This window comes from Equus caballus, chromosome 7 (assembly GCF_041296265.1).
Source record: "Equus caballus isolate H_3958 breed thoroughbred chromosome 7, TB-T2T, whole genome shotgun sequence".
NCBI lineage: Eukaryota > Metazoa > Chordata > Mammalia > Perissodactyla > Equidae > Equus > Equus caballus.
Genome location: NC_091690.1, coordinates 859,400 through 879,714, shown reverse-complemented (window position 1 = coordinate 879,714; position 20,315 = coordinate 859,400). Strand labels below are relative to the sequence as shown.

General features: G+C 67.0%; 3 protein-coding genes across 18 annotated transcripts; 2 read left to right on the top strand and 1 right to left on the bottom strand.

Annotated features, from left to right (window-relative positions):
* Positions 1–2,872: 2,872 nt before the first annotated feature.
* Positions 2,873–8,292, bottom strand: REEP6 (receptor accessory protein 6). Of its 2 annotated transcripts, XM_070272391.1 has the most exons (6): positions 7,977–8,198; positions 5,196–5,289; positions 4,972–5,110; positions 4,454–4,622; positions 4,177–4,259; positions 2,873–3,949 (listed from the first exon to the last, which is right to left on the bottom strand). In XM_070272391.1, the coding sequence occupies exons 1-6, from the start codon at positions 8,089–8,091 to the stop codon at positions 3,935–3,937; spliced, it is 615 nt and encodes a 204-aa protein (XP_070128492.1). In that variant the 5' UTR covers positions 8,092–8,198; the 3' UTR covers positions 2,873–3,934. The 2 variants fall into 2 exon arrangements, with proteins under 2 accessions (XP_070128492.1, XP_023502116.1); XM_023646348.2 differs by lacking the exon at positions 4,177–4,259 and having other exon boundaries at positions 7,977–8,292.
* A 429-nt stretch (positions 8,293–8,721) lies between these two features.
* On the top strand, positions 8,722–16,027 carry PCSK4 (proprotein convertase subtilisin/kexin type 4). Of its 15 annotated transcripts, XR_011440313.1 has the most exons (16): positions 8,942–9,226; positions 9,492–9,596; positions 11,086–11,178; positions 11,251–11,379; positions 11,463–11,539; positions 11,623–11,711; positions 11,909–12,081; positions 12,171–12,383; positions 13,056–13,156; positions 13,233–13,336; positions 13,404–13,521; positions 13,934–14,113; positions 14,328–14,452; positions 14,938–15,060; positions 15,164–15,830; positions 15,931–16,027. XR_011440313.1 is itself a non-coding variant. In XM_070272367.1 (15 exons), the coding sequence occupies exons 3-15, from the start codon at positions 11,140–11,142 to the stop codon at positions 15,604–15,606; spliced, it is 1,956 nt and encodes a 651-aa protein (XP_070128468.1). In that variant the 5' UTR covers positions 8,722–8,763; positions 9,492–9,596; positions 11,086–11,139; the 3' UTR covers positions 15,607–16,027. The 15 variants fall into 15 exon arrangements, 14 of the variants coding, with proteins under 14 accessions (XP_070128468.1, XP_070128470.1, XP_070128469.1 ...); XM_070272367.1 differs by lacking the exon at positions 8,942–9,226 and adding an exon at positions 8,722–8,763 and having other exon boundaries at positions 13,892–14,113; positions 15,164–16,027; XM_070272369.1 differs by lacking the exon at positions 8,942–9,226 and adding an exon at positions 8,724–8,763 and having other exon boundaries at positions 15,164–16,027.
* A 1,473-nt stretch (positions 16,028–17,500) lies between these two features.
* Positions 17,501–20,135, top strand: C7H19orf25 (chromosome 7 C19orf25 homolog). The gene is made up of 3 exons (XM_023646359.2): positions 17,501–17,634; positions 17,845–17,976; positions 19,470–20,135. Exons 2-3 carry the CDS (start codon positions 17,847–17,849, stop codon positions 19,694–19,696), a joined length of 357 nt encoding a protein of 118 aa, XP_023502127.2. The 5' UTR covers positions 17,501–17,634; positions 17,845–17,846; the 3' UTR covers positions 19,697–20,135.
* Positions 20,136–20,315: the final 180 nt, after the last annotated feature.

Here is a 20,315-nt window from a genome sequence, read left to right as displayed (position 1 = left end):
GTCTGTGTCAGTGGAACGGCGGTAACGGCACAGTTTCTTCCTTAGCCCAGAAAAAGACGGTTTGCACCCGCCCCGCACTTGCTTTTGCTCCCGTCTCTAATTCTTGGCGGACAGCAAGCCCCTGTCATCTGCAGCTGCCGCCCTTCTCTCTCGGGGACCCCGTCCGGGATGGCTGACCTGCAGGAGTGCACGGGGGGCGGGTCACGGAGCTGCCAAAGGCCCCGGCTGGTCCCACGGCGACGGGCACGTGCGGGGACGTGGGCATGACCGCGTCGGAAGACAGTCTGGTGTGTCCACTCCGGGAGGACGGCGCGCTCCACGGCCCAGCCCCCAGACCCCGGGAGGGTACTTTATTTGGAAAAGTGGTCTTTGCAGATGTAGTTAAAGGTCTCAAGATGACGTCATCCTGGCTTATCTGGGTGGACCCTAAACCCAATGACAAATGTCTTCATAAGAGACACACAGAGGAGAGGCCACGGGACACTGGAGGCAGAGACTGGGGGACGTGGCCACACGCCCAGAGACGCCTGGAGCCCCTAGAAGCTGGAGAGGCAGGACGGACCCTGCCCTGGAGCCTCGGGAGGGAGCAGCCCTGCCCGCCTGGATCTGGGACGTCCGGCCTCCAGAACGTGAGAGAATAAATCCTCGTTGCTTTCAGTGGCCCGGCTTGCAGTCATTTGCTACGGCAGAAAAAGGAGCCCTCTGCTCACCGGAGGCCGGTTCTAGAATGTTCCGCAGCTTTAGTCATAATAGCCCCACACTGGACACAACTGAAATGCCCACCCGGAGGGGGATGGGACGCATGGGCTGTGGCCGACCCGCAGGACGGAGCGCTACCCAGCAAGGAAGAAGAGCGACGTCCAGACCCCCGCGGCGGCTGGTGAGTCAGACAGGAAAGGACAGAGACGCGTGGGTGACACGAGTGACGGCCAAGGACAAAGTAAACAGAGTCAGGATGGGGCTGCCCTGGGGAGGGGGGCAAGGGACTGGGAGGGGCTGGCCTGGTGGGTTCCCAGCGCTGAATGCTGGTCACACGGATCTGTGGGCCACAGGTCATGATTTCCACCTGGTGACACAGGTGTGTGCCCTCGTCCCCGTGCTCCCTGGACTTCTCAGCAGGGTGGGGGTTCATTAATGATTACCCTCCGTCCCTCCTTCCCAGCCAAGCCTCCGCTCCCGAGAAAAAGGCAAAGTCCTCATCAGGCCGTCCAGCCCCCAGACTTGCCTCCCCTCGCCCCCTTGCTCGCTCCGCTCCACCACGCCGGCCTCTGAGCCCTGGCCCTCCCTGCCAGGTGTGGTCCTGCCTCAGGGCCTTTGCACGAGTGCCTCTCTCTACCTGGGATTTGCAAGACTCACCCCTGCATCTCTGTCATTTCTCTGCTGAAACGTCACTTCCTTAGAGAGGCCTCTCCAGCCCTTCCCGACATTGCAGCCCCCACCCCCCACCTCCTGGCCGCATTTCCCCCCCTCCCCTGTGACCTTCATGGGGCCCTCCTTCTGACGTGCTATATGTTTACTGTTGCCTCTCCAAATGCTTGGGAGCAGGGATTCCTATCTCTCTGGGTCGTCACCCTGCCCTTGGCTCCTGGAGCAGTGCCTGGCATACAGCAGGCGCCTGATAATTGCTGAGGGATCAAAGAAGTGAATTAGACCCACTGCTCCTCAGTAGCGCCTGGTGCTTCCTCCTCCCTTGGGGGAATCTCAAGGACGAGGACACGGGCCATGCGGTTGGCGGCCACACAGGGCTGCCTCCTTTGCGGGAAAGCCACCTCTGATGGACGGGGCCACCACCGGCTGGGGACAAGCTGGCCGGCTAAAAGCTGGCGGCGGGGGAGAGGGGTGACGTGTCAAAAGATTGTGGGACTCGGCTGACGTGTTCGGACAGAAATCAAGTGTCTCCAGACATCGCCTGACCCCCCAGGACGAAATCGCCCCCAGCTTAGAACCACTGAGTTACAGCCCAGGGACAGCTCTTGTGTTTCCACCTCGAGTTGTGGGGGGACGCAGAGCCCGGGTGGACGGGGACCGCGAGGGACACTGCGACCCCAGGCCTCCCCAGTGGTGGCCGTCCCTGGAGACACCCACGGGGGTGCAGCTGGGGGTGGGCTGAAGCCAGCGAGTGAGGAGCCAACGGGGGGGCAGAGGGGGGCGTGAACCCTGGCCCCTGGGCTCCAGGTAGAGCCGAGTCCAGGCGCACTTCACACCCAGGGTCCCCCCGCCGACACGACCTCCCTGCTCAGCGCCCCACCGCCCCCAGCTTCCCGCTCGGTCCCTGCTTCCTGGGACCCCAACTTAAGCAGGGGCTGTTCTGCTGGTTGACGGGCTGCTGGATCCCATCGGATCGGGACAGGGCCCACCCCCTCCTGGCCTCCCTGGACCGCCAGCCCCCAGGCCTCGGCGGTGACGGCTTCCCTGGCCTGACCCTGCGCTGCCTGCAGGGGGCACTGGGTGGACCGCACGACCCACTCCCCGTGCCTGACAGGCTGGCGGGTGAGTCCGGCTCCTGCAGCCCCGGGGGGGGGGGGGGGGGGGGTGCGTCCACAGTGGCTCCTGGAGCTCCCCACGCCCACGATGCTCCGGGTGCCCGCGGGCCTCACTGGCAGGACCACACCCCCTTCTTCAGCTCCCTTTCCCTCCCATCTCCAGCCGGCGCCCCACTCCAGTTCCTGGGACCCCTCCCCGACACGGGACAGGGGCCCAAATTCCTGTCTTGGATCTGGCTCAATCTCGAGTGGGTGGCTGTGCCTCCCCCGGCCTCAGTTTCCTCTTCTGTCAAGCGGGCTGCACGGAATCAGCTCCTGATCAGAGGAGGCGGCTCTGTGAAGCCCCCGCCAGCCTCCCCCTCCCCGCCCAGGACAGACGGAGCCGAGAATGGTCCAGATGGGCTTTATTGAGGTCTCCCTAGCAGGCCATGTGCCTCAGCCGCCAGCAGCGCCGCAGGTAGCGGAGGCCCTGCCTGTGGTGGGGCCACCGGCAGGTGACCTCCATGGTGGCTTCGGAGCTGGAGTCCAGAGAGGACTCGGATGGGCAGGAGGCGGGCAGCTCGGGCACCGAAGTGCTGCCCGTGGCCTCTGGCGGCGACTGCTTCTCATGTGGCCTGCTGGCCTTGGAGGCCCTGGGGGCCGAGTCCCCTGGCCCGTTGGGGGTCTTGTTGGGGATGGCGGTGCCGCTGGGGGACTGCACAAGGGGGGCTCCCTGGCTGGAGGAGACCTTGTGATGCTGCACGGTGCCTGAGGGCCGGTGGGCCGGCTGGAAGGGGCCCAAGGAAGTGATGGAGGGCCGGGGGCGCTGCTGGCGGGGGGCGTCGGCTTGCTGGGAGGGGCCCAAGGAAGTGATGGAGGGCCGGGGGCGCTGCTGGCGGGGGGCGTCGGCTTGCTGGGAGGGGCCCAAGGAAGTGATGGAGGGCCGGGGGCGCTGCTGGCGGGGGGCGTCGGCTTGCTGGGAGGGGCCCAAGGAAGTGATGGAGGGCCGGGGGCGCTGCTGGCGGGGGGTGTCGGCTTGCCGGGAGGGGCCCAAGGAAGTGACGGAGGGCCCGGGGCGCTGCTGGGGGCGCTGCTGGGGGCGCTGCTGGCGGGGGGTGTCGGCTTGCCAGGAGGGGCCCAAGGAAGTGATGGAGGTCGGGGGGCGCTGCTGGGGGTGCTGCTGGCGGGGGGTGTTAACTTGTATCCTAGGCCGGCCCTGGGCCTTGCTGGGCGCCTGGGAGCTGCTGGCAAAGTGGGTGGCCTGGGAGCGAGGCTGGGGCTGGCCGGCGTGGGGGCGAGAGGAGCTCCCGGGGGCCGGCTGGCTCGGGGGTGCGGGGCTGGTGGGGGGCTCCGCTGGGGAGTCAGGCGAGGGATCCGTGGAAGACTTGGGTGGGGACGTCTCCTCCAGCTCGCTGGCAGGCAGGTCTGTGTCCGGGCTGGGCGGGGGCTTCACTTGTCCTTCTGGAATTGGCTCACGGTGGCCTTGGCTGCAGAGAGAGGGAGGCAGGTCTGGCAGAGCCCTCGGGCCCAGAGCTGTCTTCAGCTACGGGGGTGGGGGCTGGCGTGGGGCCAGCTCAAGGGGCCAGCGGCTACCCTTGGCAGGGACAGAGGCACACACACACATGCGTGCACCCCACGCATAAATGCACGCCCGCACATGCGCATGCGGGCGCACACACACAGGCCCTACCTCCCAGGGGGTGGGGTTACGTACGGTCGGCTCCGCGGGCAGCGGGGGGCTTCCCGCCGCAGCCGCTGGGGTGACGAGAGCCCGGCTGCGGGCCAGGGTCTGCAGGACTGGTCCCCGAGAGCGTGCGGGAGAGAGGTGGACAGTGAGGACAGGGGCGCGGCGCCGGCGGCCATGTCACCAGGCGGAGAGAGGCGGGGGCAGGAGTGAAGGTGAGCGGGGTGGGTGGGCTGGCGGACGCCCAGACGGAGGGACAGACAGAGACTGAGATGCACGGACACCCCCGCACCCTGTGAGCACCCACCGTCCCGGGTTACTCCGGCCGCCGCGTCCAAGGCTCGCCGGCTGAGGTCGCTCACGATGCTGTCCACTGCCTCGTGATGCTTTAGAAACAGTGGGCGGATGACTCGATGGTACAGCAGGTGCGCCCCGTTCCAGGGCCCGGGGGCCATGCAGAACAACAGGAAGCCGCACTGCGGGCACAAGGTGGTCACGCTAGGCCACTCTGAGCCCCCTGCGGTGGTTCCGGCCTCCCCCGTCAGACACTGTGCTGGGGTGGGCCCGGCCTCCACTGTCAGACACTGTGCTGGGGTGGGCCCGGCCTCCACCGTGAGACACTGTGCTGGGGTGGGCCCGGCCTCCACCGTGAGACACTGTGCTGGGGTGGGCCCGGCCTCCCCGGTCAGACACCCCTTGCGATGGACATGGGCTTCCCCCATCAGACACCCCCCGGCTGGCCAGGCTGGTTTCCCCAGAGAAGGGGCTGAGCCTCCGCACCCCCCCCAGGAGTCCGCAGTCCCCGAGCGTTGCAGCGGCACCCACCTTGCCCACGTAGTAGAAAGGGAACCAGGACAGGAGCAGGTCGCTGAAGAACTCGGCCAGCCCGAACAGGCCGTACACCACCCAGTAGGTGAGCCACACAGTATCGTCGTCTTTGTTTGGGCTCTCGATGGCTTTGACTCTGGGGAGAGGCGCACAAGGTCAGGGGCTGCCGGAGCGCCCGGACGACCCCCCGCCCCCCAGCGGGGACCACCAGCGGCACTCACGAGGCATATGCGGGGTATACAAAGCCGATGAGGTTGCACAACAGAGACGCCCCGTAACCGAATAAAAGATACAGGCCTAGCAGAGTGGCGGCTCCTGCGGGAAAGACGGCTGTGAGCTGGGCCCCGGGGACTCTGCGCCCAGACCGCAGCGCCCGGGGCTGCCTCCTGGCCTGGCCCCCGCGGTCTGCCGGCATCAGTCCTCCCAGAAGCCTCAGCAACCCCTCTCCGATACGCTAGTTGCCCCCATAGCACGTGGGCGACCGCCACCATGGCCCTGAACCCCAAGTCACATGCCAGCAACCAGTCAACATGTCGGTCTCCCCCACAGGCCAGGAGGGACCTCGCCCTGGTAGGTACGGAGTAGATGCCCAATAAACATTTGTTGAATGAATAAGTGATCATCTTTGATTATACCCAACTCACTCTCGGTCCTATGGGAGGGGCTGGGCACAAGAGGCCAGCGTCTGAATATAAGTAATGGGAGAAAAACCTGAAAGTGAGGCCATCCTGTCACTAAACTGTGATTCCTGGCGAGCAGAGAAAGGCACAGCATTTTTAGCTTTTCTTAATCTTAGTGTGGTGCTTTTCAAGCCAGCTCGGATGCTCGAGGGGGTGAGATCCGGGGTTCTCATCGCCAAGACCCGGGTTCCTTTCCCGGTCAGGGAACCACACTGCCCGTCTGTCGGTTGTCACGCTGTGGCAGCCACGTGTGGCTGTGACGCTGAAAGCTGTGCCACTGGGATTTCAAACACCAGCAGAGTCACCTGCGGTGGGCAGGTGTCGGCAGAGCTCCCAGACTCAGACGGACCAGGAAGAAGGACCTGCCGCCCACTTCCGGAAAAACTGGCCATGAAAAGCCCGTGAATGGCCGCGGAGCGTTGTTGACACAGCCGGAACGGGAGAGGGGGGCACAGAAAGACCGGCCGGGCTCCCTCCGCGGGATACAGGGTCGCGAGGAGTCGGGACCACTTGATGGCGCTAACAACAAGGGTTTCTCAGTCCTGGCGCTGTGGACACTCAGGGCCGGGTCACTCTGTGGGGGGCGCTGTCCTGGACACTGTGGGGGCTGAGCAGCATTGCATCCCTGGCCCCCAGCTGCCTCGAGGGTTGCTGTGGGGTCAGCTAAACACAACTCTCTGACACAGAGGAGCCCGCCTTCCCACACAGGTACCGAGCGCCTCCGGTCGCACACACACTCCTGGCCCCGGGGGGCTCAGAGAGTGACAGTGAGGGCCAGGGGGCTGGGAGCAAGAGCCACTCTGGGAACAATCCTGGCAGCTGCTGCATTTATGAACCGCTTCTTGTGTGCGGGACCCTATCTCCCACAAGGGCCCGAGCAACACGGAAGCTGCGGGGAGGGGGATTCCCCCACGGTCACTCGGGGAGCCTCTGGGCTCCCAGGAGCATTTACAGCCTCCCACCTCCTCCCCGAGGGTGTTATCTGCAGAATGATAGAGGCCACCGGGGGACCAAAGGGCAGAGTACCTCCCCCTCCCTCCACCTGCGTTCCTCTTTATCCGCCAGGCCTGGGGTCAGGAGGGGGCGGGGCCACCCCAGCTGGCCCTGGAGGCGCCGTCACCGCCTCCTCTGGGTTTCCACACCTGTTCCCTGGGGCAGGGGATTTGCTCACGTGGGGTGGGTGGGGCCCAAGAGTTCCGGGTGAGGAGGTGGGGGAACACCACCCTTCCCTGGAAATTGATGGTCCGATGGTCCCGGAGCAGTGGCTGTCCCAGGAGGGCACCTTCCCCTTTATCCCTTTTCCTGCAGCCTCAGCAACTAGAGGATGACCTTGGACATGGTGGGGGGCGGGGCACAGCCCCAGAGATGGGCAACAGATGGGCCCCGGGGGCTGGGGGGGGCAGAGGCTCCAGATAGGGCAGGAGGAGGGCCAGCCTCCCACACAGCTCCCTTCTCTCTGGCCTCAGTTTCCCCCTGTGGCCCCAGCCTCCAGAGCGGGCCCCTCCCCAATGCTCTATGACCTAAATTCCCCGCCCACTGGTACCAGGGATGTGGAAAAGCAGGGAGGAGGTCAGGGCCTGTTCCCAGGGGCAGGTCCCCGGCTGAGTGGACATGGGCTGAGCAGCGGGGACCTGGGGGGGACAGATTTCCGGCCCTCCTTGGGCTGCCTGGCACAGGAACCCCCCCAGCTGGTGGGAAAATGGGAAGAAAGTAGACTTCCAGGATCTGCACACAGAAAGTGCTCAAAACGTATGCACTGTCCTCACTCAGAGCCCCCCTCCCCCCACTCCAGCGTCTGGACAAAATGTCCTTGTCATTCATTCCAGGGGGGCTTCCTGGAAGAGGCCACAGAGCCGATGGGCCTGGAGCACCGCAAAAGAGGAAAGGAAGGCATTTAAGGGGCGCTCACTAGATAGTTTGAGAGACCGGCACCGGCTGCCTACTCGTCCCCCCTTCCCCTGGGGCCGGCAGGGCAACTGGAAGAACCGGACTTCGGCCTGGCGGGCACCCAGGGCCCCGAGGCAGGGGGCAGAGGACGGCCGCCAGATCCCGAGGCCGGAGTGGGGGTGCCGCAGGGGCCGAGAGAGGGGGTGGCCTTCGCCCGGGGTCGCACGGCGGGGGCAGGGGAGGGGCTGCGGGCAGACCCTGGGTCCCACCAGCCCTCCCGGGGCTCCGGGGCTCCGCGCTGGACACGGGGCGCGCCCCGCCGTGCGAGCCGGACCCCGCAGCCCGGGCCGGCCGGAGGGAGGCAGGTGCGAGGAGGCCGGGATGTGCCCGTCGGCGAAATGGGGCGGCGGCCCCGAGCGCCCCGCGACGGCTCACCCGTGGCCAAGTACCGCTTGTCGACACCAGTCCTGGCTTCGAGCGCCCCGAGCGCCTCGGTGACCACGTTCCTCTGCTCCAGCAGCCGCTCGAGGCGCTGGCGCAGGCCGTCCATGGCACCGGCGGGCCCGGGGCCGGCAGCCCCAGTTCGACCGCCGCCCCGCGCACCGGCCCCGCCGCGCGCGCGCCACCTGCCCCGCGCCCGAAGAGCTCGGCTCCGCCCCCGGGCCGGTCTCCGCCCCCGACCCCCCGCCCCGGCCAATGGGAGGGCAGGGCGGACAAAGGAGGTGGGGCCTGCCCCGTCTCCTCCGCCGCATCGCCCTCTGGCGGGCCGCGGCCCCCGCAGCCGCGACTCCGCACGGAGGGGGCGGGGCGTGGCGGCCGAGGCCGCCGATTGGCCGAGCGGGAGCGAGACGTAGCTGATTGGAGGGGCGGGGTCATGGCCGGGGGATTATTGGCTGAGCCGTTGTTGGGGGTGGAGCTGGAGGGGAGGAGAGACGCGTGCTAGGGGGCGGAGCTGGTGGGCGGGGCCCGAGGAGGACCAGAACTGATTGGAGGAACCGGAAGGGATTCATTGGCGAGAACAGAGGAGGGGCGGGGCTAAAATAAAGAAGGCGTGGCTGAGATGAGGGGCGGGGCTAAATGTCTTGGGAAAGGACAATTCTGATTGGACCAGAGAGGAGGCAGGGCTGCTTCTAGAGGGAAGAGTGTGTAGGAAAGTGGGCGGGGGCAGGTAAAGGGGCGGGGCCAATTATAGCGTCAGTGAAGAGGTCTTCTGGGACGGAAGGTTTGGGTCCTTGTACAGATGGGGAGACTGAGGCTCCATAGGGTTTGGGTCTGCGGAAAGCCAGTGTGGGCTGATGTCGACCCCCACTGCTGTCGGATCTTCGCGCTCCTCCGCGGGCGGGGGGCGGGGGGTAGGGGGGAAGCCGCAAAGCCCCCTGGGAGTTGAAGTCCATCTGGGTTGCCATGGCGCCAGGGGCGGGGCGGGCGCTTGGGCCGACTCGGCGGTTTGGCCATGGGGAGGGGCTTCCGGAGGCCCCGCCCCCGCCGCCATGCGGCCCACAGGGACAGCTCTCTGGCTGCGCCTGGCCTTGGCCCTGGGCCTGGCCCTCGTTGGCCCCCTGGCTGTGGGGTGGGCTTCGGCCCGGGCCCCCATCTATGTCAGCAGCTGGGCCGTGCGGGTGTCCCAGGGTTACCAGGAGGCCGAGCGCCTGGCGCGCAAATTCGGCTTCGTTAACCTGGGGCAGGTGGGTGGGCCCCGGATGAATCGGAGGGGGCAGAGGCTGGACGACCCCAGACCCTACAGACGAGAAGAGGCCCCCCTGGTCCCCTGATGTCAAGAGCCTACAGTCCACCCCTGTCTCGACCAACTTCCGATGCTGGGACCCCTGAAGCCCCGACCTGGGCACCTGGTTAGGGGAGGATGCAAGCAAGGGGCCCGGCCCCTGTCCTTGGGGGGCTCCGTTGAGGGAGCTGGGTCCCAGCTTTGCGACTGCTCCCCCACATTGCTAGATCTTCTCGGACGGGGAATACTTCCACCTGCGGCACCGGGGCGTGGTCCAGCAGTCCCTGAGCCCCCACTGGGGCCACCGCCTGCGGCTGAAGAAAGACCCCAAGGTGAGCCCGGCCTCAGGGCTGCCCCCTCGAGGTCTCGGTCACCTCCTGTTATTCTTGTGATTGTCAGGAATGGCTGCGTGATCTTCAGCAAGTCATCTGCTCTTTCTGAGTCCTGGTGTCCGCTTATCCCCCCACTGTATACAGTGGGGACCCAGATGGGGAGAGCCACAGATCATGCATGCGCAAGGCGCTCGCCCCAGAGCCTGGCACACAGTCGGTGTTTCTGGTCACTCCCCCTTCGCTGTTCGAGCTCACTCTGAAAGACCAAGGTCCCCAGTACCCCATAAAGAGGGGCAGATGACATTCTAGCCCATGGGATGGAGGGGAGGGAATTGGCTGGTTTTACAACAGAGGAGACGGCTCCAGAGAATTGGAATCCTGTCTGAAGTCACCTGATGAGGCTGTGGCTGAACTGGGGCCAGAACCCGTCTCCGAGAGGTGCCAGGTCGGGAAAAGGCCTTAGATGCCAGGAGTTGGGGCTGAATCTGCAAGGCCTCGGGAGCCGTGAAGGAGTGTGGGGGGGCTGGAGGCGTGACAGCTGGAAACACTGGCCGGGAGCAGTAGGGACAGAGAGAAGTAGTGTGTTCCAGTTTGCAGGGAGAGGTCAGGGCTGGCCGATGGATTGGATGTGTGCGATAGAGAGAGAAAAATCAGGGCCCGCTCCCAAGTCTGGAGCCAAGCAAATGGGGAGATGATGGCCCCAATTGCTGAGATGGGAGCTGAGGGGACATGAGCTGGCTTGTGGGGTGGGAGGGAGATCAACCACGGAGAAGGAGGAAGGGCAAAGGTCTGAGGAAGAGAAACCCTGGGCAGGCAGAACAGCATATGCAAAGGCCCTGGGGTGAGGCAGCTGCTGTGGTTACAGCAGAGGGAGCTGGTGGGGGCCAGACAGCAGGAGGCCTTGTGGCCCTGGCGAGGGTGGTGGGGAGCCACAGAAGGGTGTCAACAGAGAGTGTGCTGAGAGTAGGTTGCAGAGGAAAGGGGGGCAGATGGGGGACCAGGGAGGAGGTGGGTATGGCCACGCAGGGGTGTCCTGCATTGGGGAAGCAGAGATGCAGGGGGCAGTGGGAAGGTCTTGGACAGAGGGATTCTAAAACAGGGCCAGGGGAAGGGGCAGGGTCGGGACCCCAGGTGCCCCAGCCACCCCGGGCAGCAGCCACACATCTGTGGACCCTGGGGTTGGGTGCACCGAGGGCCTCGGCCTCTCTGAAGGCAGAGCCCAAGGCATGTGGGGACCCCGAAGAGCAGCCCCAGCAAATATGGGGTCCTGGCCCCTGCCCACATCATGAAGACCCTGGGACAAACAGCGGACAGCCCAGACACATGTCCCACTCCAACTGCTGCCCCACGGACGGAGCCCGGGAGGAGGCTGCGCAGGCCCTGGAGGCAGACTAGGGCCCGGTGACCGGGAATTGGCGGGAAGGGCCGGGAAGGGGCAGGTCCCCTCGGACGGCGGGTCCAGCCCCTGCAGTGGCTCGTCCCCCTCTAGGTGCAGTGGTTCCAGCAGCAGACTCTGCGGCGGCGGGTAAAACGCTCCTTGGTGATGCCCACAGACCCCTGGTTCCCACGGCAGTGGTACATGGTGAGCGGCCGGCCGGGCAGGCGGGGTGGCCCAGGCTGGAGTTCCACTGATCCCCACCCCCTGTCCCCCCAGAACAACGAGGTGCAGCCGGACCTGAACATCCAGCAGGTCTGGGGCCAGGGACTGTCGGGCCAGGGCATCGTAGTGTCTGTCTTGGACGACGGCATCGAGAAGGACCACCCAGACCTATGGGCCAACTACGTGAGCTCGTGGGGGGCCGGGCAGGGGCTGCCCCAGGTCTGGTGGCCAGCCCCCACCCCCTCACGTCCCCACCCTGCCCCCAGGACCCCCTGGCCAGCTACGACTTCAACGACTACGACCCAGACCCCCAGCCGCGATACACACCCAGTAATGAGAACCGGTGAGCCGCGCGTCCCACATGAGGGTGGCCCTCGGGGGGCTGCGGGGCTTGACTGGGGCCCCCCCTCTCTGTCCTGGCGCCAGGCACGGGACCCGCTGTGCTGGGGAGGTGGCCGCGATGGCCAACAACAGGTTCTGCGGCACCGGAGTGGCCTACAACGCCCGAATCGGAGGTACCGGATCCCCCTCCTCCCGCCCGGGGACAGAGGTCGGCCCGGGTGACCCTGGGTGGCCGGGAACGCAGTGGGGGGTGCGTCAGCCGATGGAGTGGGGGGAAAGCTGAGGGTGGGGTAGCTGAGCCGGCCCGGGAGGACACCTCGCTCCAGGTGGGGGGGCGCGGGCGGGCTGGCGGCAAAGGCCCCCACCGCAGGCGTGCGCATGCTGGACGGCACCATCACCGACGTCATCGAGGCCCAGTCGCTGAGCCTGCAGCCGCAGCACATCCACATCTACAGCGCCAGCTGGGGCCCCGAGGACGACGGGCGCACGGTGGACGGCCCCGGCGTGCTCACCCGCGAGGCCTTCCGGCGCGGCGTGACCCAGGTGAGGGGCGCGGGGCCGCGGGGGCCGGGCGGGCGCGCGCACATGAGGCCGACGCCCGGTCCCCGTGTCCCCCGTGTCCACGTCCGCAGGGCCGCGGCGGGCGGGGCACGCTCTTCGTCTGGGCGTCGGGCAACGGCGGGCTGCACTACGACAACTGCAACTGCGACGGCTACACCAACAGCATCCACACGCTCTCGGTGGGCAGCGCCACCCGGCGCGGCCGCGTGCCCTGGTACAGCGAGGCCTGCGCCTCCACGCTCACCACCACCTACAGCAGCGGCGCGGCTCCGGACCCGCAGATCGTGAGCGCGCCGCCCCGCCCCGCCCACCGCCCACCGCCCCGCCCCCGATCCCGCCCCGCTCCGCCTGGCCCCCGCCCCACCGACCACGGCCCCGCCCCTGCATCGCCTGGCCCCACCCTCTGATCCCGCCCCGCGCCGCCGGGCCCCGCCCCACCGACCACGACCCCGCCCTGCCCCACCTGGCCCCGCCCCACCTAGCCCCGCCCCCTGATCCTGCCCAGCCCCGCCCAGCCCCGGCCCCCTGTCCCCGCACCGCCCGGCCCCGCCCCTCAGGTTCCCCCTTCCTTCCCTCCTGTCCCCATCCTTTCTGTCCCCCACTCGTCCTGTTCCCCGTCCCTCCTGTCCCCCAATCTTCTCTCCTGTACTCCCACCTTTCCTCCTGTCCCCTCACCTTTCGTCCTGTCCCCCCACCCTCCCTTCTGTCCCCCACCCTCTCTCCTGCCCCGGCTGCCCCTGCAGTGCCTGGAACACAGACACGGGTCGAGGCCAGGACCGAGTTGTCACCATCCCGGGCCCGTGTCCCCAGGGCCCTGCGTCCCCAGCCCCTGCTCCGGCGTCCACTCTGTGGGTCTTCTTGGCGACCTTGGTGCTTCCTGAGCTTAGTCCGGGGTGTTTTTGAACGAGGGCCGGGTGTTCGTGGGCATCGAGCCCCTGAGCCCCCTCTGCCCCCAGGTCACCACGGACCTGCACCACCAGTGCACGGACAAGCACACGGGCACCTCGGCCTCAGCGCCGCTGGCCGCGGGCATAATCGCCCTGGCTCTGGAGGCCAAGTAGGTGACGGTGGGGGCCCTGCCTGCCGCCTCGCCCCCCGGCGTGGCCCCAGCTCACGCCCTCGCCCGCCCCCAGCCCGTTCCTGACCTGGAGGGACATGCAGCACCTCGTGGTCCGTGCATCCAGGCCAGCACAACTCCAGGCCGAGGACTGGACGACCAATGGCGTGGGGCGCCAAGGTGCGGCCGGGCCGGGTGGAGCGGGGACGCCACGCGCACAGGAAGGTGACGGCTGCACCCCCTACAGTGAGCCACCACTATGGCTACGGGCTGCTGGACGCCGGGCAGCTGGTGGACATGGCCCGCACGTGGCTGCCCACAAGGCCCCAGCAGAAGTGCGCCATCCAGATCGTGCACACATCCACGTGAGCGCCCTCCTCGCCACCATCTGTATGCCCACCAGCAGCCCCAGCCACCGTGCCCACCCGCCAACTCCCCAGCCTTCCCCCCACACCTGCCATGTCCCCTGCCCTCCCCCCAACCCTGCCACCTCCTCAGCCCTACCCCCACCCCTGCCACCGTCTCCTGGCCCTCCCCACACCCCTGCCACCCTCTCCTGGCCCTCCCCCCACCCAGCCACCCCCCCCAGGCCTCCTCCCACACCTGTCATTACCACCCAGGGGGGCAGACACCTGGGAGGCGGGCCCTGAGGCCTCAGTTTGCCCATCTGTAAAGTGAGAGGGCAGGCCTCGTGATCTGAGCCCAGACCCCGCCTGCTGGCCGCCCATCCCCCAGCAGGCCAGCAGGAGGGGCCCTCACCCACCACACTGCCCCCAGCCCCATCCTGCCGCTGCTGCGCGTGGGGAAGAACTTGTCGGCCTGCGCCGGCCTCGCCAACCACATTCGCTCGCTGGAGCACGTGCAGGTGCAGCTGTCGCTGTCCTACAGCCGCCGTGGGGACCTGGAGATCTCGCTCACCAGCCCCATGGGCACCCGCTCCACACTCGTGGCCATCAGGTGCGGGAGGGCCCTGGCCCTGTGGGCCTGCACAGGAAGGGGCCAAGCTCACCGTGGGGTCGGGTGTGGCCTGCACAGGCTGGACCCCCATGGGGGCCGGTCCCTCGGCTAGCACTTGGCACCTCAGTCAGACACCTACTGTAGCTCAGCGACCTGTTACGACTGTGGTTGCAAAGACCCTCTCCTGGTACCCCCACCCGTCTGTCTGTCCCAGACCCTTGGATGTCAGCAGCCAAGGCTACAACAACTGGATCTTCATGTCCACCCACTTCTGGGACGAGGACCCACAAGGCTTGTGGATCCTGGGTCTGCAAAACAAGGGCTACTATTTCAACACGGGTGAGAAGCAGGCACAGGTTGGGGGGGCGCGACCTCCAACCTCTGCCGCGGGCTCTGCAGCCGGCCTCAGTTATCCCACTGCAGAGGGGTCTCCTTGGGACACTGAGCAGGCCTGGTGCACAGTAGGTGTCCAATCCCCAGGGAGAAACAGGTGTCCAGGCACCAGCACACAGTAGGTGTTCAGCTGGTAGCACGCAGTAGGTGTGTTTTTACCCTGGAGAAGTAGGTGTCCAGTTACCAGCACACAGTAGGTGTGTGGCTGCCAGCACGCAGTAGGTGTCCGACTACCAGCACGTAGTAGGTATCTAGCTGCCAGGCGATGCAGGTGTCCAGTTCCCAGCGCGCAGTGGGTGTGCAGCATTCACGGCACATCCGAGTCTGGGCCTGGGGGTGCGGGGGTTGGCTGGGGGGAGGGGCGCAGCGTGGCAGGACGGGCCGCCAACAGCCTCTCCCCTCCTCCAATGCCCACCGCGACCCCTGCCCAGGGATGCTGTACCACTACACGCTGCTGCTATACGGGACCACCGAGGACATGATGGCGCGGGCCCCCAGCCCCCAGGTGACCAGCAGCGCGTGCGTGCAGCGGGACCCGGAGGGGCTGTGCCAGGGTGAGTGCTGGGAGGGGGCGGGCAGTGTGCGTGTGTGGCCGGGGATGGGGCGCGGGGCCGGGGCCACGGGCTCATCGTCGCGTGTGTGCGTGTCCCCGTGCAGAATGCCACAGCCCCGCCTACCTCCTGGGCCACCTCTGCGTCGCCGACTGCCCTCCACGCTACTTCCACCACACACGGCAGGCAGTGACCGCCGGGCCCGGGCGCCCCGCCACGCCCGCCTTGCGCGTCTGCTCCGCCTGCCACCCGAGCTGCGACACGTGCCGCGGCGGTTCCCCGCTCGACTGCACCGCCTGCCCCCCGCGCTCCGTGCTGGACGAGCTTCGGGGCTCCTGCTCGCGGCCCGCGCCCCCGACGGCCCCGTCCCCCGCGCCCCCCGCGTCCCCCGCGCCCCGAGCCCTGCCGCCCCCCGCCCCCAACGCCCCCATCGCCCCCACCGCTGCCGCCGCCTGGCTCAGGCCCTGGTGCTGGCCCTGCTGGCCGTGGCCTGCTGGAGGCCCCTCCTCCGCGGCGTCCTCCCCGCAGACTGCCCCCCGCCCTGTGTGAGCCCCCCGCGCCGGGGAAGCCCCCCTCACCACCCCAGGCCCAGCTGCTGGCTGCAACGCTGAGACGTGGCACTGGCAGAGCCCATGTGCCCCTCGGTCTAGGGCCCTGTGGGCACCACTGCTGCGCTCCCGCGTCCAGACCGGCCCCCCAGGGGCCAGGACCTACCCCCAGCAGCCCCTGGCTGGGCCGTGTGGAACCCTGCAACCCGGCCTTGGCAGGTCCAGGTGAAAGAGACAGAGAAAAGTCTAGATACATAGTTTGGGGTGGGGAGCGGGTGGGATGGGGCAGAGGCCAGCCATGACCACCACCCTTTCCCGGCTCCAGAACCCCCGGGAAGGTGAGGGGAGAACAAAGGAGACCATCCAGGGCCTCGGCACTGTGTCTCACCTCAGAGTTTGCAAATAAAGGTTAAATAGGAGGTGCCAAGGCTGCTGTCTGTTTTGAGGCACGCGTGGGCCGCCGTCCCCACCACTCGGTGGGGAGGTTTCCCTGTATCCCACTCGGAAACTGCCTTTCCCGGGCATCAGCCCTACCAAGGACCCAGAGCCCACAAAGGGGGGCGGCACTGGGGTGCGAGGTCCCCAAGTGACACCAGAACACGGCCTGCTGCCCCACCTCATCCCGAGGTCGCCCTGGGCGCCCTCCTCCAGCCCGTCGGCCGAGTTTCTCTCCAATACGGGGACGAACAGAAGTGTGAGTTGCAAACGACAAATTGCAGGGCTGTTCCACCCATCAGCAGGCCTGCAAGTTTCCGATAATTGTACTTCTCTGTCCTCCGAGGGTCCTGGGGGGACGGAGGGAATCGTGGGCTGGAGGCATGTTGCCCTCACCCCCCAGCCTGGACTTCCCCGTCCGTACACTGGGCTCTCCACCTCTCCGGAGGAAAAGAGGATCCTCGGGGTGGGGGTGGGGGAGGTGGGAAAGTGGGCGCCGGGCCGCAGAGACAACTACTGAGTCCATTCTCTGTCCTCACACACACCAGTGGGGTGGGGACCCAGCTCGGCCCCTGGCTCTGGGCTTAGGCCTGAGGTCAAGCCCGGCCCTGGCAGGGTCAGGCTGCGTGTCCAGGGCCAGGCTCGCTCTCGGAGCCGCGGGGGCCTCACCTGTGCACCAGCACCAAACCTGCTCCACTAAATGCTTTCGAGAATCACGCACGGTGTGTGATCCCATTAACATGAAACGTCCAGAACAGGCAGATCCACAGACAGAGAGCGTGGGTGTCAGGGGATGGGGCGGGGAGTCACTGCTAATGGGGGACGGGGTTACTTTTGGGATGATGAGAATGTTCTAGAATTAGACTGTGCTGATAGTTGCCCAACTCTGAAAATACATATATATAACCCCAAACTATTAAGTCGTACACTTCGAACAGGTGAACTTTATGGTTTATAAATCACATTCGGTAAAGATGTTAAAAACACAAAACCCGCCCTCTGCGCTGAGCCTGTCTCCCCATCCTTGAGCGGAGAGGCAAGATGACGGGTCCAGAGGCCGCCCGCCCGGTGTCCCACCTTGGGTGGGGAAGGGGTGTAGAGACGGAGAGGCGACCTTGACCGCGATCTGGCAGGCGAGACGCTGACGTGCGTCCTGCCACCTCGCTGGTCGTTGGCGCAGCTGGCCCTCCCTGAGCGCCCACCGTGCACCGGGCCACCCCGCGTGGACAGTAACTTTCTTCCCACGACAGCCACGTGGGTTGCGGGCTGTGTCCCCCTTTTGCAGAAAAGCAGGCCCTCAGATACTTTGTTACGCAGCGAAGGGGGCCGGGAGTGGACCCCACGCCACCCCGTGCGCGTCCGGGCCCGGAGCGCCTTCGGTTCCAGCCGCTCCTCCTGTCGGATCGCTCCGGGACCCTCGCGGGCGCGGCCCCTTTAAGCGGTGGGCGGGTGCAGGAGGCAGCCGGAAGTGTGCGTCACGCTCCTGGGGGCGGGGCCGCGCTCCTACCGGAAGCGGAAGTGGCTGTCCCGGCGCCTGGGGGCGCGCGACCTGCGGCAGCGGCGGCGGATGCCCTGCGGGGAGACTGAGGCCCAGGTCGAGCGGGGCTCTGAAGGCCCTTGGTCCCGGCTTGTGAGGCGCCGGGAGGGTTAGAGGCGGGGCGAGCCCGGAGTGGCGGGGCGGGGCGGGCCTCTGCGGGGGCGGGGCTCCGCCGGGTGTGTAGGAGTTCGCTGGGCGGGAGGAACGGCCCAGGGAAAGGGCGGAGCGGTGGGCGCCCGGGTCAGCGCCCTCTTCTCCCGCCTCCAGGCATGGGCTCCAAGGCCAAGAAACGCGTGGTGCTGCCCACCCGTCCGGCGCCCCCCACGGTGGAGCAGATCCTGGAGGACGTACGGGGGGCGCCCGCCGCGGACCCCGTCTTCACCGCCCTGACCCTGGAAGGTAGGGGAGCCCCGGACGGGCAGGGGAGGGGCGGCCCCGGGACCCCGGCAGCCAGGGCGGGGGAAACGCACCCCAGGTCCAGCCGGGATCGGAGCAGAGACCCCGGCGCCATCCGGGTCCTCTGCGCCCCTCTCCGCGGTCAGGCGGGGGCATCTTCAGAGCGACATCGGGAACGGGGGTCGCCGCCGAGTCCCGCCCCCCGCCCCCCGCCTGTTCTCGGAAGGCCGGGGAGCTTGGAACGGATTTTACGTTTTTTCGTTCTGGGGGGAGACGATTTCGGGACAAATGAAAATTATGTGAAATCCCGGTTTCGGGGTCCCTGAAGGTGCATCGCACTCGGGCTGCTCTCCTGGTACAAAAGCAGAGCCGAGTCGTCGGGCAGCCTGGCCCCGCAGAGCCAAAAATGCATCATTTTGCAAAAAAAAAAAAAATGTTTATGGATTCCTGATTCGGAAGATGGGAGCAGGTCCGTGACTAAGGGGTTTGGCAAGCAGTGCGGTTCATTTAGTCACTCTGCAAACCTTCACCGGGCACCTGTGATGCCCAGATCCTGTTCTAAGCGCTGAAGGGGAAAAGGGAGGCAACAGAGGAGGGGATGCTGGCCCTCCGGCCGGTCCCGCAGGAAGGGCCGTTAACATGTCACATGGGGTGACAGGAGAGGACAGACTCGGTGGGAACTTTTTTTTTACTTAATAGTAAAACATTGAGTCCTTTGCTCCGTCTGGCCGCGTCCCGGTGCTCAGGAGCCGTGTTGGACGGCTCAGCCGGAGGCCTTTTCCATCCCCTGGAAACTTCTGTCGGACGGGCTGCCCTGGGAACGCAGCTGTATTTGTCCCCCACTCGCGGCTGAGTCGCGCCAGGCTGCTTGAGTCCCGGCTTGAGAATCAGGGGTCCAGGTGCACCTGCATTCAGAGGGTGGGGAAACTGAGGCACGGGCTCTCCGGGAGAAGGGGGCTTCCCCTGCCGGCCCGGGTTGTTCTCTGGGGCCGCCCTCGGCCTCCACGAGGGCTGTCTGGCATTTCCTGTCTTCTAACTAAAGCAGGTAATAAAAAAAGTGGTTTTGAACCGAACGCCGGAGTTTCGGGGTCTTTGTGACCGCAGGCTGCCCCCGCCCGGGGCAGGGGACCAGGCAGAGCGGAGGGGACCTGGACGTGTCTCTGGGAGGCCCCGAAGCTGTGCTACCCCCCCGGGTGTGCGGTTTTTAGACGTGAGGTCGTGTCCACACCTTCCTCGCCTCTGCCGCCCCCGACTCCCCAGGTGTGGGTTTCACGAGGTGGCACGGGCACAGGCAGGTTTTCGGGAGGCGGGACGGTGCATCTCTGGGCTCGAGAGCAGGGTGAGAGCTGGCCTGCTCGGGGCTCCCATCGCGGGGCCAAAGGTCGGGAGCCCACCCCCGGGCGGGGCTTTCTGGGACGCGCCCCCTCCAGTCCCGTGCTCGGCTGGGGGGTCAACTGAGTCCCCTCCCTGACCAGCCGGCCGTGTCCTGTCCCCAGACCCCCCAGGCCCCTCCGAGAGGGCCGAGGACGGCGAGGCCGGGCGGGAGCAGCTCTACCAGCAGAGCCGGGCCTACGTGGCCACGAACCAGCGGCTGCAGCGGGCCGGTGACGGGCTGAAGGCGCAGTGCGAGGGCCTGCGGCGGGCGGGCGCGGAGCTGCAGGCGGATGTCGGCCACGTGAAACAGGTGGCGCTGCGGGGGGCTGCGGCCGCCTCCTTGGGCTGACCTGGCCTCCGGCTCTCTGGGGACAGCCCCCACGGCTCGCCGGAACCTGCCGCCCTCCCCAGGACACCTGAGTGGCCGCCCCTCGGACATGGGCCCTGAGCCCCAGAAGCGGATGCCAGGCTTTCTGTTCTGTGGCCTGGGCACACCCTGGTCCCCGGAGAAGCCAAGGGACAGAGCCCGCGGGGGCTGTGGGTGCAGCAGGGACGGCTCAGTGTGTGGCGGGTGCACCTGCCTTGGCGGCACAGACCCTCCCCAGGGTCGGGTCCGGGACCCTGCAGATGCGCTCCCCCCAGGGCTTCCCTCCTGGGACCCTGATCACCGTCGAGCCCAGACTGCACTTCTCGGGGGTCCCAGCACCGAGGGCCGGTCTGTCCATTCTCCTCCCGTCCTCTGTGACCCTGCTTCCCCGTCATCCCATTAAACTGAGCTGGCAGGACCACCCCGCTGGCTCTGCCCGTCTCTGTGTGAACTGGGGCCCCCCCGAGGTTCCAGAAGAGGATGGGGCTCTGTCCCCTCCTCCTCCCCTTGTGGCCGTGTCAGGAGTGACTGCGCGGAGGGCCCACATCTGAGATGGGGTCTCCGGTGGTGCCACCCTCAGGGCCCCGAGTGCCTGATCTAA